Here is a 17,014-nt window from a genome sequence, read left to right as displayed (position 1 = left end):
TTGAGGGGTAATGATGAGCAATTAAATACTTTCTTGTAGAAAAAAAAAAGGTGAATAAAGATAAGCCACAAAACAGGGAGGGTGGCACTAAACTCAGAATGCATAGTAGTTTCCAGGAAGAATTAAAACATATTTCCAACATACTTGTGCATAACTTTCCAGCAACACATACAACTTCTCAGTAAACTTTAGGTTCGCCCCTCTGCACATAGACAGAAATACACGCACAATTGTTGTGGTGCAAAAGTCAAAAAAGTCATTGACATTTATGCACGAATTTAATGAAAAGCTCTCTCTGAAGAATAAAAAGTATTTTCTCTAACACAGTGTAGAATTCATCCCATAACATTTGCAAAGTGCTAAATCCCATGCCACGCACTGTACTAGGCTCAGGCAAGTGAAGCATGCCACAGTACATAAGTCTCAATGGGTCGCTGTTCTCCAGGAGTTTACATTTTGCGGATGATAAAAAGCTTCCCCTTTGGGGTTTTCATCCAGCCACACCCAATTCCCCCGTAAGTAATTTTCGGTGAAATTCGCCACGCATCTGTTCCCTAATCCTTACAAATACTCTCTTTCCGAGACCTCTTCTCCCTAGAAACTGATATTACTGCGGGATCTCTCTGGATATTCGGCAGTTATTTGGGATACAGCCTAATAACCAGTTGTTCCATCCCTGCAGGGGCGGGATGACAATGATCCCCAAAAGTTTCCAGCACTTAGTGCACAAAGTGCCGCTTGAACCATCAAGGAGCGGTCAACTCTTGCGGTTTTCACCGACCTTCTATAGCGGAACCTAAAGAAAACTAAAGCGGCTGGGTCAGACCGGGCAACGCTGGCAGAGCACAGTCCTGGGCGCACGGCGCCGGAGGCCAAGTCCATGACAGGGGCAACTCGGAGAAGTCGAAGGCCGGTCTACGAGCCCGAGAGTGGAGGGAGGATTGAAGAGTGCCCATCCTGCTGGACTACAAGGACCAGCAGGCAGGGCGCCGCGCCGTCCAGCTCCGCTCTGGGACTCAGGCGCAATGGAAACTGGGAAGTGAAGTCTCCGGGCAACCCGAGTCGCGTCGGGAAGGCAGAAAGGAGGAGTTGTTAGTCGGATCTACTGCACGCCGGTTCCTGGCCGGGCTCGGAGCCTCCAGCTCTCGCTCGGGGTTTTCGCGGGCCGCGGGAGCAGTATGGCTCGCCTGAGTGAACGCCAAGGGGAGGGGGGAGTGGGAAGTGGAAGGGGGCGGGGTCAGCGGAAGCGGCAGGTTGCTTCCTTCTCCTCTCGTTCCCTCCCCGCCTCTCCCTGAGGGAGCGGTTGGGAGGGGGGAGGAAGGGCAGAGGGAAGGTAGTGACACGTGTCAATCAACCCCCCTCCGGGGGGCGCGCGCTCCGGGGCTCGCGCCGAGGGCTCGCGCCCCTGCCTCGTGCCTGCGCCGCTCGTATGTAAATGAGGGCGCGTGACGCGGGACGCAGATGGACAAGGGAAGAGAGAGAATGGCCGCTGCCGCCGCCGCTGCTGCCGCCGCCGCCGCTCAGTGCCGGAGCCCTCGGTGCGCGGCGGAGAGGAGAGGATTCCGGCGGGAACTCGACTCTTGGCGCCACCGCCTCATGCACTGTGTAGGTAAGAGAGACAGGGGCCGGGGCGCCGGCCCCGCGCGACGACAGCTGCCGCAACCCCGAGGAGTTTGTGGCTGAGGGGTTTAGTTGAATCTCCCGTTCGGGTCAGTTCAATGGGGGAGCGAGATGGGAGCGGCGGCGGCGCGGCGGCCCCGGCGCTCGCCTTTTGTCTGGGGGTTCCTCGCCCGACGCGGTCCGCGCTCTCTTCTCTTCCCCTTCTTAGCTGTTGGGCTCCCCAGGAACTGTTAGTTCGGACCCGCTCGCTGAGCCCCGGAGGAAACCGCTCGCTCGCGCTGTCCCCGAAACTCCTCGGCGCCCCTCGCTGCCCGCGTCCACCCTGTCAGGAGGGAGGAAGCGGCCCAGCGGTCGGCGGCCGGGCTGAGGGGAGCCGGCGGGCAGGGCCGGCGGGAGAAAGGCGGGCTGGTCCGCGCCCCCGCCGGGCGCACACACACCCCCTTCTCGCCGCTGGGGACCGGGCCGGCAGCTGCGGCCGAGTTCCAGGGTAGGGAGACCCGGGCGATACCCCGGGCGCTCGCGCGGCTGGGGCCACGGGTGGGCTGGCGGGGGGCTAGGAGCATTGGGGGCGTCGCCCGAGGGGCGGGGGCGCCCTACTCTGCCCTCTCGCGCTTGGCGGCGGCGGCGCTGTGTGTACCCCTTTAAGAAGGAGCCGCTCGAGCGCTGACGGTTGGGATTTGAAGTTCTTCCTCCCTCTTTGGAAGTCTGGACGGCGGGGGTGGGGGTTAGGGGGCTGTTGCCATAGCGATGACACCCTAGCCCCCCTTCTCCTTGTGGACGCCCCGAAGACTCCGGTCCTCTTTTACTGTCATGTGATGGACCCGTCCCTGCACCGACACACACATCGTCCTCACCACCTCCCATCCCATTCTCCGGCCATTCCGTCTTCCCTTTCGGTGGGGGCGGAATCGTTTCTGCTTCAAACTTCTGGGCTCGGGACTGTCATTCTACGGGTTGCTCGGGGTGGCGGGAGGTGGTGGGGACTGCCCGACCTTGCCGCTGTCGCTGTTTTGTCTGAGTGGGACGTGTGCGTGGAGCTGTTACCCAGCAGGTTGGTTTAGTGGGCAGATGGGGGGGCGACATGGGTAATGGGATGGGGTGTGTTGTGCGTGTTGGTTTTGGAAAGGTGTCTTGGGTAGGAGAGTAGAGGAAGACGGAAGAAGAGTGAATAGTGGCAGCAGCTTGCTTGATTGGCAGTTAAATCTTGGCATTTGGAGTTAAGGCACTAATCTTAGTGCCTTAAGAAAATAACACTCTTACCTTGTTTCCATCTCTTCGGGCGCCACTTTGCGCCCTTCCCCCTCCCCCCACCCCCGATTTCTTTGGTTAGGGCCTGAATGAAGATTGTCCTTGTTTTTCACTAGTGAAAAGGCAGATCACGGTAGGATAAACTAGTACAACTTCAACTCAGAAATGTGCACTGCAGAATACGATGGACGTAGAAAGCCGTACGAAAAGACTGCTCTGATTAGGGGCATTTAAGTTATGTTTAAGCAATTTTTTCTTTAACGTTATAAAATATGTTTTGGTCTTATCTAAGCAAACGTTCTGGTAAAAGGCTTTAGTCAAGTATGCATAAGTGATTGTAATTCTTTAAAGAAGTGTCTAAAAGGTTCGGGGTATTCTTTATATAAAATTTTTAAGCTAAGTGTCACTAGTGCTTCTTGAATACAAAATGGACCCGTTTTATAATTGCTTCTGTAAAGATCTCTTCCACTGACGACTTGTTTAGAAATTGTGGAGTTCCTTGAGTTTGAATCAGGCAGGATAACAGCACTGTGACACTGGCTCGCAGCATTATTTTGTTAAGTTTTCCTGGGGCAAGCAGAGATTTGAGATGTGTTTGGTCAGTTTTATGGTTTGAATACTTTAGGGTTTTTTTTTTAATCCCCTCATCTTCTTGTTTATTTGGATACATTAAGTATGGCTCTGTACTCAAAAATATGTATGCTTTTGAAACATAGTCAAATTTTAATTAAAGACAAAATTAATTAAATTTGATGGGAAAAAGTACTTTCTGCCTTACCTACTTGGATAGTGAAGTAGGATTGGAAGACATTGAAAATTGACTTAATGCTGTTATGTATAGTATGCAATCTCTATATTACATTTTTAATGTAATATATAATTGTACTGTATTTGAAAGAAAAATTTTAACTGGGCTCTAATTATATTTAAGAATTGTTTCACAGAGTGCCAGTCCTGGTCAGGAGACCCAGTAAGACCCCATCTAATACTTTGTTTTTTGTCATTGTTATTTTTACATAATCAGTAACACTCTTTTAAGCAGAATATGTACTTGTTGATTGGGTTTTCAGTACCGTGTATGTGTAGCACCCATTCATAGTGTGAATTGGAATTAAATGAAGTTTGTATACTTATTTTAATTTACCTTTTGCTATTAATGTGCTTACATTCAATATTTCACTTGATAAACATATTTGCAAAAAGCTATATTCTTTTTCCTTTGCATGTTTCTTTGTATGTGAATACATATATTTTTATATTTCTGTATTGCATATTCAGTGCTCTTATGGCTTGAAATCATTTTTATAAAATATCCTTTCTGCTTTAGAGGAAGAAAATGATTCAAAAGCGTTATTTTTAAATGAGATAAGGAAATTGTAAGCAGGGCCGTACAGCAAGTTAGTATTGAGCCAGTAGTGAAGTTTTAAATCTCTGCTCTTAGAGTTAGTCTTTGTAATTTGATTCATTTTTTTGGTAACACATAATATTCTAATTTTATTGGGGGGGGAGTTCATCATGCTTTTAGTTAGCTAAGATATGTGATTCTTGATAAGGAAAATTATGTTTACCTTTCTCTACTTGTGGAATTCATCTCGTCAGATTCATGACTGATTTATTTCTTTTCTTATAATTTAATTGAAGAGTTGTCCTATAAGCTCTATATCCCAGTCAGTACCTCTATTTGCAATGTGCTTACTATAATTTGATTATTTTTCTATAATCATATGCTATGCTATAATTTTGAGTATGCTCATCTAACATGTTTTCATGCTTACTGGATACATTAAGTAGTATTCTAGTACTTCGTATAATATTGAGATATAACAGATACAGTCTTGAATCTTGTGGAATATATAATTAGTAACCGATAAGTTACAAAATTTCAAACAGTGTAAAAGCCAGGAGAAAAGAAATCCCTGTATGTAATTTTAAATTTTATCAGAACTTGTATGGTCTATTAAGATATTTGATCTGGGAGATAAGCCAAGTTTTTTGTTTTTTGTTGTTTTTTTTTTACTTTTAAGTTTGATATCATTTCAAACTGAAAAGTTGGAGGAATAGTACAAGGAACTCCTATATGCCCTTACCCACATTCACCAATTATATTGTGCTGCATTTGCTTTATCACTCTTGCCTTATATTCATGTCATTCCATCTATCTGTCTGTATTCTTTCAAAATAATTTGAGGGTAATTTGCAGGTATCATACCTCTTTACTCCTAAATTCTTCAGTGTATATTCCTAAAATCAAAGACTTTGTCTTACCTAACCACAGCGTAGTTATTAAACCCTGGAGATTTAACATTGACCTAATATTGTTATCTATATCTCAGTCCATATTCAAATATTGTCTATTTTATCTGTAAGCTCTTCCTCCCCTTAGCCCAGGATTGTGCATTGCACTTGTTCGGCACATCTCTTTAGTCTCTTTTAATCTGGAATGCTTTCTCAGTTTCTCTTGTATTTCTTGACCTTGACAATTTTTGAAAAGTACAGCACAGTTATTTTGTAGAATGTTTCTGAATTTCAATTTGTCTGTTGTTTTCTCATGATCAGATTGGTTTTGCATTTTTTGCCAGTAATAACTGTGATGAGAGATATCCTGTGCTGCTTAGTATGCCGTATCTTCAGGTTCATGTTGTTGGCTTTGAAAATTTGGGGAAAGCGGTATTCTCCATATTTCTCCCTAAAAGTTAAAACCTATCCTTTTCTAATCAGTAGGTAATTTGGGGGAAAATACTTTGAGAAACAGGATATTTATATAACCTCATTAAAATTTCATCCACAGGGCTTTTTTTTTTTAAGATTTTAAAAAAAGATTTTATTTATTTTTAGAGAGAGGGATGGAGGGAGAAAAGGAGTGAGAAAAAGAGGGAGAAAAAGAGGGAGAGAAACATCGATGGGCAGGAGAGAACATTGTTTGCCTCTCACAGGTGCCCCAACCAGGTACTTGTCTGCAACCCAGGCAGGTCCCTGATCTGAATGGAACCACAACCTTTTGTTTTGCAGGATGGTTCTCAACCAATTGAGCCACGCTAGTACAGGGCTCACCCACAAGTTTTAACATCCATTCATTATTTTCTAATTTCATTATTCCTTCCATAATTAGTAGTTGATCTCCTGTAATAAAGCAGTCTTTTCCATCTCCTTCACTAGTTAGTTAGTTATTCTTATCACAATGAATTTGTGGATTCTAATTTAATCAGTGCTTAAATTCATTACTATTACTGTTTTTTTCTAAATTTTCCCAGCTTGGCCAATGAGAGCCTGCCTCATCAAACTAGTTCCAGTGTTTTTTTTTTTTTGACAAACCACACCTCTTCTTAACCTTCCCCACCCAGTGATTTTTTTTAACACTTCCTTCCAGCCAATACAACATATTCCAGGTTCATCTTTTACTTTACCTGTCCCATCCCTAACATCAGCCATTTCTCCAAGGAGCCTTTCATTCTTTTTAGTAGAGAATACATTTAGAAACCAAAATCTGAATATTAGGTTTCAAGACTGTTTTTAAACCTTATTTTTCTGAGATGGAAGCTAATAAGCAGCGTAATTGATTTGCCTAAGGTTGAAACAGCAAAACAAAATGATGAAGGTTTGATTGGAATTATTCTATAAATTCCACAGTCTTCCCTACATACCAGTGTTGTCCAGTAGAAATATAATGGGAGCCAAATGCGTAATTTAAAATTTTCTAGTAATTGCATTAACAAAACAATTTTAATTAACCTGCTATGCTTAAATATTTTAGCATTAAGCCATATAAACTTTTTAATAAGTTCTTTATAATCTTTTTAAATACTGAATCCTTGAAATTAGGTATTTTACACATACAGCACATCTGAATTTGGACTAGCCACATTTCAGGTGCTAATAGCCACATGTAGCAAGTGGCTTCTGCATTGCATCAGACAACATAGTTTTATAGTGTAGTAGCTCTAGGAAACTCTTAATTACCATGGTACCACTTATTTCAAAACTGTTGATAATAACCAAATCTATAGCTTAATTTTTCCCCAAATCTTTTGTTTGGATAGTATAATACCTGTGTTTGTGTCTTTGCATTACTACTTAAAGTGTGGATAAGTTACTTAACCTGTCTGTACTTCAGTTTCTTACCTGTAAATTGGAGATAATGAGCTTGTTTGAGAATTAATTGTTTTGATATACATTAATTTGTATCTATACATAGAAAGCATTCCATAAATGTTGCTATTATTATTATTATTATTATTATTATTGATTTACACAGGTTATTAGCAGATTTGAGCTTTACAGTTTTGCCAGTAGATTCTTTCTGGTGGGAATGCTGATGAACAATAAAAAGATCATGAGGCATGTTAGAGGAAAAGATACTAAAGGCTTAAATGATGTGTATTCTAGGGTATTATAGAGCCAGAGCCAGAGTCATAGGGTTTTAGGATCACAGTTATCACTTGACCTAATCATGGCTTTTTGTATATGAGGAGACCAAAACACATTTGATGTCTTCCTACATTCTAAGGAATATTTTGGCTTTATAATAATTGAATACAAAACAGTAGTTTAAATTTATTTTTAAAAAATCATATGATACTAAAGCTACTCTTGGCATGTGCTTTCTATTTTGCTATCCTGTTAACTTCATCACTGTCTTAGAGTACTGCACTCTGGATGCGTTTGTTGAGTAGACTTTCTTCCAAATACATGCCCCATCTATAATCAACAGTGTCAATGTCAGATTATTCGTTTCTTTCATTTTTAACCTCTGAAGAAGTTGGGTAGCACTTCATAGAGCTTAAAACACTTAAAGATGGGATAGACCAGGTAAATAGAATTCTAGATAATCAACCTATGCCTCTTTTGGGCTGCTTCTTGCTTTCTGTTCTTCAGATTTTCCATTAACCTGTAGCTCATTTTGTCACTTTTGCAATGTAAATCCCAGAAGAATAGATTTACTTAGAAATCTGGATTTGATGAAGACTGGTATGGTAGGTCAAGTACCCCAAAATCGTGGCTGTACAACTATTTTTTTTCAAGCACTAGTAAATTTTTTATCCACTTAAAAAGAGGTAAATTATGGTACTGCCTAATAACATGCATTAGACAAATGGAATGTATGATGATAATGAGTAGTTGAGTGGTTAAGACATATATCGAAATTTCTCTGTAAAATAGGTATATCCATAAATTTTGCATGTAAAATGTGAAATTCTGAATAATTCTGGATTATTTTATACTTGGAAGTATAAAATTCTGCTACTTTTGGGACCCAGTGGTGTGGGGATTTTGTGTTTTTGCAGATGTTAGATTCGGGCTGTAGGCTGGTTGAAATATAACATAGCCTCCCTTCGGTGTGGAGCTGTCTCTTCATGTCCACTCTGCTTTCCTTTGGTTGGCTGCATGTGTGCAACCCTTTCTGCTGTCCAGTCCGACAAGTTGGTGGTTATTGTATCCTGTGTGTCCTCCTGGCTTGTATAACTTTCAACCCTGGTTCTTCTATCACAGTGCAGTCCTGGGAGGACCAACAAAGGCATATAGATATTTGGATGTGCAATTCCGTCTTCCTTATTAGTAAATCCAGTCTTTCAATTATAATATCCTACATTTTTATATATGGTGTTCATTTTTTGATAATATTCCTTCTTTTTGGTGTACAGGTGGGCAGCACTCACAGGTCATTGATAATGGTTAGAGCACCAAGTTCATAGTTTCAGCATTTTGGGGACCCGTTTAACTCTATGAGAGTCTCTACTTGGGGCTGAATATATCATTAAGTAAGTCTTTCAAAAGCTTTTTTTTTTTCCCCCCACCACAATAAAGATAAGAGAATGTGGATAGGCTCAGACCAACCTACTACTCACACTAGGAAACAGACATAACGAAATAATGCCATATTTGTATTTGAACAATAGCACTTTGTTTTTAATTAAAGCTAAATGAAAATTTTGTTTTGAAGTCCTGGCCGGGTAGTTCAGCATAAATAAGTTGAACAACAAAATGATATCTGTCTGGCTGGCTTTCTACCTCTCTCTCTTCTCCCTTCTTTCTCTAAAAATGTTTTGTTTTGAGAATTTTTGTGTTTTCTAGAAAATAAAACTTACAATAAAGAATCACTTTTCTAGTATCTTCTCATTTTCTTTTATGGAGTTATCCCACAATTGACAACAACCCTTTCCTGCTTATATTTCCTTTCTTTTTTTTCTTTACCCTAATGTGTTGCCAAGTTAATACTTTCTTTAACGTATCTCCTGGATTCAGTTTTTCTAACAAAACAAGCTCTTGAGCAGATTCAGGTAAGATTCTGGTTTATATCAATATCTGCATTGCTAGTTTTACTGTCTTTCAGTCTAGCTTATAACCTGCATTAAATCATTGTTTGAAATAGCTGCTTTGATTTTGTAGTTTACAAAGCAGTTTTATCTCCTGTTTGTCCTTTTTCATCAAGTAAAAGCTCCTAACCATATTCAATTAGTTGATTATAGTCTACCAGACAGCTTCTTCCCTATTTGTTTTCCTAGTTTCTTCTTTAGACAGCCCAACCATTTGTTTGTATCCACTTTTACTTCTCTATTACACAGATTGTCCATAGCTCTTGAATATCTTTTTAGTTATATCTTGTATCCTGCATACTCAGTCACCTTTATAATTCAGTTGCAACCTAGATTCTTTTCTTAAGTGTTTATTGAAAAACAAGTTTGAGACCCTTTTTCCGTAAATTTAGATTGGCCAGTTCTTTTCTGATGGAGTATGTATAGAGAAAGTAAGTTTGTCCAGTAATCTTCATATTTAAATAATAATCCATTTAGTGAAAAGGGACTAACTAAGCCTTCCCAAATGATAGAATGAAGAATTGAAAGAGGACGTTTCCTTTCTTAATCTTCATCACCATAACCTTAGGCGCATGTCATTTCACCTTCCACAGATGGAAGTCTGTGAAACAGGACAATATCTGTCCTGAAATGTTCACTGTTTTTTGTGTTTATGAAAGATGCTGTTATACTTATGTAGTAGTGGTTTCTTAGCTAAAGATATAAATTAGGGAATTATCAGCTTGCGCATGGATTAGATCACCCAGGGGTAAAGGATAGTATGATGAGAGGAGTACTCAGTACCTTGCCTTGAGGAATCTTAACAGTGTTTTAGGCAAAGGAGGAACAGTCTCATAAAAAGGCCACTGAACTTTTTATACACCAAAAATAAGTCTATTGGCTAAGTAGAATACCAATGGAGAGTAGCATCACCAAATGTAAGAAAAGTGTGTTACAGTAAAGAGGGATTGTTACATGTTGATGAGATGTCTACCATGAAACAGGAACCTTGACTGACTAAATTTCAGCAGAGGGGTGAGGATGGAAGCCATATTGTAATAGGTTAGAAAGTAACTAAGATGTGTGTAAGTGGAGATAACATTTATAGTAGACTGCTCATTGAGAAGCTACATTTTGAGGAAGAACAGATAAATGGAACAGTAATTGAAAGAATGTGGGGTCTAGGGGTGTTTGTTATTTTTAGATGGGAGATACCAAGGTGAAGAATACTTTTTTGAGTCAGTACCATTCATGATTCCCTGGTCTATGTGGTTCAGTAGGTTGTACGTGGTTCCCTGATGTGCCTGGGTTGCCCATTTAATCCCCAATAGGAGACCTTTAGGACGCAACCAATTGATGTTTTTCTCACTCTCTTTCATCTTCCCTTCCTCTTTCTGTGGAATTAATAAAAGAAAAAAAAATTTTAAATACTATGCATGATTATTTCCTGTTGTTTAATTAAGCTGAGGCTTGATAGTAACAAAATATTGAATCAGATAAATTAGATGAAAAATAAGATGGTCTTGGTTTGAATCACTGAATGTGGACCCTAAATTTATCTTTTATTTTTCTTCAAAGAATATTTTCCCAATTAAGTTCATCACTAAGATATGGTATATGTGGCATAAGTGTGTTATACATTTTAAAGGAAACATTTTTTCCAATTAATTTACGGTTGGCAATCAAGTATTTGGAGTCGTACTATGTGCCAGTTGATTGAGTTTTTTCATATGATGAGGACTTTAAAAATTTACTCTGAGTAACTTTCAGATATGCAATACAATATTATTATTAACTATAGTCGCTATACTATACATCCCCATGACTTACTTATTTTGTTACTGGACATTTGTACCTTTTGACCCCTTTCACCCATTTCATTTGCTCCCTATTTCCTATCTCTGGTAATCACCAATCTGTTCTCTGCAGCTATGAACTTGGTTTAAAAATAGTTTTTAAAATGATAGTTTATATTGAAGAACTTGACTTGGAACTGAGGTCAAAATTAGACATTTAACTTCTTTACTCCCCTATTCTCCTGAACTGAATTTACCAATCTGTTAAAGACAGAGGAGCTGAAGCTGTGGACCTCTTCTAAAATACAGGGAAGCTCTACCCCCGTGAGTTTACCCTGTGATTTGCTTATTGGTAGGTATGACTGTCTAAGCAGAGTGAGCAAGAGGGTTGGTCATGCATGAAAAATGACCTTTAAAACTTCGATCCCTCCCACTACAAACAACAATCAAGATGCTGCCAGAATTAGTCATTTCTCTTTCCTTTGGGAAGACTGAATAAGAGGTAGAGAAAAGGGCAAAAGTTTCCTCCGAAATACTTCCCCCAAGAATGTGATATGTCGGGAAAGGTAAAAAACTGTCAGTTGAGTAAAAAAAAGAATAATAATAATATTGTCTACACTAGAAACAGGGTTTAGACTGCTTTTAAAGAACTCACAATTATTAGGGATGTTAAATATTAGAGTTGGTGTAATATAATGGAAAGGCAGAGGAGGGAGCAATTAATTTTGATTTGAAGGGTCTGAAATTACTAGGCTTCAAAAGACTGAATGCAAGTAGGGGTTGGCAAACTCTGTGTGTGTGTGTGAAAGGCTGGATAATAAATATTTTAGGCTTTGAAGGACATATGGTCTCTATTGCAACTACTCAACTATGCTGTTGTAGCACAAAAGCGTTACATAAATGAATGAGCATGTCTGTGTTCCAGTAAAAAAAAAAAAAAATTACTTACAAAAATAGGTGGATTTGGCCTACAGGCTATATAGTTTGCTGATCCCTAAGTTAATTAAAGGATCCAGCAAGAGAGTAGGTTGAAGGGAACAGGCAGAGGGATAGCATGAGCAAAGGTGTAGAAGTCTAAATGATGATATATTCTGAAAATACTCAGCAATCTAGTATTGGAATAAAGGATGGAAATAGGAAGTAGGATTGGAAGTATAAATTATGGTCTCTACAAGGAGGAAATTATGAGCCTTTGAAGTTTTTTTTTTAATGGGTAACAAGCATGATCAGATAAGTCTGCTTATTTTCATTTTGAACATCTGCTGTTGGTTCTTGTTTGAGGGGTTTCTGTTGTAATAGTTTTAAAGAAGCTCAAAATTGAATCAGCCCTTTTAAGTCAAAATTGGGAAAATGAGCACTCTATTATGTATTTAATATATTAATTAAAATATTAGATTGTTGAAGTACTCTCAGATGACGCCTTTCTTTTCTAATTAGACTCTGAACAACTGGGAAAAAAAAAATGTCACTTCCATTACTGATAGAAGCCAGATTAGACACATAGCTTGGTGGGAGAGTCAGGTGGTCCGTCATAGCCAACTTATCCACCCAGTCCTATGCATACTAGGGAAGGAGAGCAAAATATATGTCTCTGCAGGTATGTTCTCCCTGTTGCTTGCTACCAAGGGGAAAGGAGAAGAACTGAGCTCTTTCTCCTCAGTTCTTTCCAAAATCAGGTCAGTCACTTCACTTCCCTAGGGGTGAAGAGAGGCTCAGATTGTTCTTATGAAATGTCCTTCCTCGTAGAAACAAAAGCAAGGAAAAGGTGTTCTAAAAATTAAAGCTAATTTTTGCAGAGCTGAATTGGGGGATAAGTGTACTGGAAGCAGTATAACTGTTATACTGAAAACAAGTCAAACATTTGTTCTGGGTATTTTTAAAAATATGTAATTTAGTGTTGAAAGCGACCATACTTCTTAAATTCTTAAAATTAGCAGTCTTTTTTAAACAAACTAGGTTTTCTTACAGGTATGTAAGATACTTACATAAAATGCATGTTTGGCTAGAAAAGAAAAAGAAGGCTGCTTTCTTTATCAATTTTCAACTGACTTTTTAAATTTAGAAGGAATTAGTTTAAAAGAACAGAGCACTGTTTCTTTAAATGGAAAAAAATACTTTGACAAATAGATGCTTCTATTAATTAGTTTTGATTATGGGTGCTTGTGCAGGTTATTCACTGGTATCTTTCTTTAAAATGTCATCAGTTGTTCTTCCTGTTGCCTTTCCCTTCTTTTCTGAACAGTTCAGGACTAAAACTCTCAGGAAGGACCAGATAAGGGTAAGTGTCCACATTGGGTGGGGTATGTGGGAGGGGGAGCCATGTCCTTTTGGAGGAGTGGGATATCAGATGATATCAGAGCCTGACAGAAGAGAGAGGAGGGTTAATGGAGTTTTACAGGGTCAGGAGCAGCCTGCATAGGAGGGCACGTTGGAGCCCAAGCAGGGTCAGTGTGGTATCTGTGAAGGAGGGAACCCTGATATGGAGGTCAGTTGTTCCAGTGAGGGGTGTCCAGACCTCAGCAGGGTCAGAGGATGAGGAGGGCATCTTCTTGGAGGTGGGGGTGGAAGCAGTGTTAGGGTTTAGAAAGGCATTCCCATGCAAGAGGTGTGGATCTGTTGAGTCTCAGGTGGCATGAGGATGGAGCCAATGCATAAAAGCATCCTAGTGCAATATGTCAGAGCCTGAGGGTGGGAAGAGGAAGGCAGCCCAGTGGAGCATAAGTTCAATATGGAATGTTAGAGCTTCAGCAGGATGAAGAGGGGTGCCAAGCATGAGGAATAGGGGCCTGAACAAAGAAGGCTGTATGCATGGAAAAGGCATGAGAGTGTTGAGCCAGCTAGGGAGGGGTTAGGAAAGCATCCATGCAGGGATGGGAAGGCAGCCACATGGGAGATTGGTTTCATACAGAGAAACTGGTCAAATAAACAAATATGAAAGATAATGGGAGCCATGCCTCTCCCTGTCTGAGAAATGTTATAAATATGGTAATGGAGAAAAATTAGAATGCTTTCTGTAGTGCTGGATTGGAAATTGGAGGTATTAGTGTGAAATCATGGTTTTCATTTTATCTGTAGAGAGAGACACAGAACTATAGAAATAAATGTGTGTGTATTCAGTTGACCCTTGAAAAATGTGGGGGTTAGGAGCTCTGACCCTTGTGCAATCCAAAATCGATAGAGAACTTTTGACTCCCTCAAAACTTAACTACTAATAAGCTACTGTTGACCAGAGCCTTACCAATAACAATCAATTAAAACACATTTTGTACGTTGTATATCCACTGTACTGTACTCTTACAATAAGGTAAGCTAGAAAAAAATGCTATTAAGAAAATCATAGGGGAAATAACATTTACAGCATTTATTGAAAAAAAAATCCACATACAAGTGGACCTCTGCAGTTGAAATTCATGTTGTTCAAGTGTCAACTGTATATACACACATCCCCTACATTGTACTGAGAAGGGGCCTAATAGCAGTGAGCAAAATGTGTCATTGTTAATTTCTTGATTTTAATGGTGTTATTTGTAAGAAATACTTTATTAAAGAATTCAGGGGTGATAGGACATCATGTAGACCATCCACTCTCAAATGGTTGGAAAAAAATTTTTCTTAAAACTATATTTCATTGATTATGCTATTACAGCTGTCACAATTATTCCCTCTTTTCCTTCTCCACCTGGTACCCCTCATTCCCTCCAGCAGTTTCCCTCTTCGTTCATGTCCATGGGTGATGAATATAAGTTGTTCGGCTACTCCATTTCCTGTGCTGTTCTTAACATCCCTCTGTCTATTCTGTACCTACCAATTTGTACTTCTTAATCCCTGCACCTTTTCCACAACTCTTCCCCGTTCTCTCTCCCAAGTGATAACCCTGTAAATGATCTCCATATCTATGATTCTGTTTCTGTTCTGCTTGTTTGTTTAGTTTGTTTTTCAGATTCCGTTGTTGATAGTTGTGAATTTATTGCCACTTTGATGTCCATAGTGTGTAGCTTGTTTTCTTAATTCCCTTTAACATTTCATTTAATAATGGCTTGGAGATGATGAACTCCTATAGCTCTGTCTTGCTTGGGAAGCTCTTTATCTGCCCTTTGACTCAAAATGATAGCTTTGCTAGACAGAATAATCTAGGTTGTAGGTCCTTGCTTTTCATGACTGAATTTTCTTGCCAGTCCCTTCTAGCCTGCAAAGTTCTTTTGAGAACTCTTTGGCAGTCTTACGGGAACTCCCCTATAGGTAACTGCCTGCTTTTCTCTTGCTGCTTTTAAGATTCTCTCTTTATCTTTACCCTTTGGAATTTTAATTATGATGTGTCTTGGTGTGGTCCTCTCTGTGTCCATCTTGTTTGGGACTCTGTGCTTCCTAGACTTGTGTGTCTATTTCTTTCACCAAATTAGGGAAGTTTGCGTTCATTATTTTTTCAAATAAGTTTTCCATTTCTTGCTCTTTCTCTTCTCCTTCCTGCACCCTTATGATTTCAATGTTGGTATGTTTGAAGTGTCCCAGAGGCTCCTTAGCCTATCCTTGGTTTTTTTTGGATTCTTTTTTCTTCTTAGTGTTCTGATAGAATGATATTTTTCTTTCTTATGTTCCAGAACATTGATTTGATTCTCAGCTTCATCTACTCCACTGTTGATTCCCTGTAAATTTTTCTTTATTTCACTTAATGTATTCTTCATTTCTGCTTGGGTCTTTTTTATGCTATTCAAGTACCCAAGTTCTTTGAGCATGTTGATTGCCATTGTTTTGAACTCTGCATCTGATAGATTGCTTATCTCCATTTTGTTTAGTTTGTTTTCTGGAGCTTTGCTCTCTCCTTTTATTTGGGCTATATTTCTTTGTCTCCTCTTTTTGGCAGCCTCCCTGTGTTTATCTTTATGTATTAGGGTAAAGCTGTTTTGACTCCCTGTCTTAGTAGTGTGGCCTATTGTAGAAAAGCATAAAGCATACCCGTAAGTTGGATGGGGCAGATCCATGTGAACCAGGTTGATGGAGTCTCGTATATGGAGTTGCCAAGCTGTGGCTCTGTATGGGGGAGGGCTCAGAAAGGGGACAGTGGCTGCTGCCTGGCATCTGGAATTTTGTCCGGGAGGAAGCTGTCCCCTGGAACTCACCCTGATACCTTCCTTACACTTCAGTTTCTTCCTGTATGCTACTGGTGCCCTTCCAGCTGCTGCCCTGGTGCTGGAGTCTAGAAGGAATGAGCCTGTGTAGGTACTAAGTGTGTTGCAGACCCTTCAAGAGAAGATTGCTGAGAATTCCACAGTTTCTTCTGTCACCCCAACCCCTACTGGTTTTTACAGTCAAAAGTTATGGGGACTTGCCTTCCTGCCACTGGAACCCTGGGCTAGGCAGTCTGTTGTGGTGCTGGAATCCTTGCTTCCGAGGTATCATTGCCGATTTTTATCAACCAGCGTGAGTGTGGGGCTGCCCATTTTATACCTCCATGTCTGGGCACATCTCCGCGTCTCCTCCCCTCCTACCTGTCTGGACGAATATGACTTCTTTAATTCCTTGGTTGTCAGACTTTCAGACTGCTCAATTTTCTAACAGTTCGGGGTGATAGTAGTTTTGTAATTTAGTTGCAGTTTCTGCTGTGGTTGTGAGAAGAGGTGCGATGTGTTTACTTATGTCTCCATCTTTGAAAAATAAAATTTCCTGTCATACTTAAAACATATTTCATAAATTTAAAGCTGTTAAAATATAAAAATAAACATTTAAAAGGAAAATCATTAGTCTAAACATTACGTTCTCTTAAATTAATTGCTTTCAGCTTTTGAGACTACATAGTAATGTATAAATTGTCTTCCAGATTTATCAACACTGAGTTGCCCTTTGAAATAATGATAGCAGATATTTACTGAGTGCTTACCATGAGTCACACTGAACCCTTTTTGGATTGTCAAAGCACTGTGCCTCTGGGCTTTTACATATTTTTTTTCCTTCTGAAGTACCAGTATCTGCTCTTCATTTCTTCTTTCTGTAAACTTTTTAAAGTATAACTACATCAGAAGTAAGTGTGTAGATCATAAACTTACACTTCAGTGAACAAAATTA

At 40.0% G+C, this 17,014-nt stretch overlaps 1 protein-coding gene across 4 annotated transcripts in view; it reads left to right on the top strand.

The window, feature by feature from the left end:
* The first annotated feature begins 1,368 nt into the window (after nucleotides 1-1,368).
* Nucleotides 1,369-17,014, top strand: part of LCORL (ligand dependent nuclear receptor corepressor like) — a 120,502-nt gene continuing 104,856 nt past the window's right edge. For all 4 annotated transcript variants that reach the window (XM_054581984.1, XM_054581982.1, XM_054581983.1 and 1 more), the window contains exon 1: nucleotides 1,369-1,609. In XM_054581984.1, the coding sequence (XP_054437959.1) occupies nucleotides 1,462-1,609 (148 nt within the window). In that variant the 5' untranslated portion in view covers nucleotides 1,369-1,461. The remainder of the gene's footprint in view (nucleotides 1,610-17,014) is intronic.

The sequence above is a fragment of the Pteronotus mesoamericanus genome, unplaced genomic scaffold (assembly GCF_021234165.1).
Source record: "Pteronotus mesoamericanus isolate MK-2021 breed Mesoamerican mustached bat unplaced genomic scaffold, CSHL_Meso_final contig_68, whole genome shotgun sequence".
Taxonomy (NCBI): domain Eukaryota; kingdom Metazoa; phylum Chordata; class Mammalia; order Chiroptera; family Mormoopidae; genus Pteronotus; species Pteronotus mesoamericanus.
Note: the sequence above shows the minus strand (reverse complement) of the source record. Positions and strands in the feature narration are given on the sequence as shown.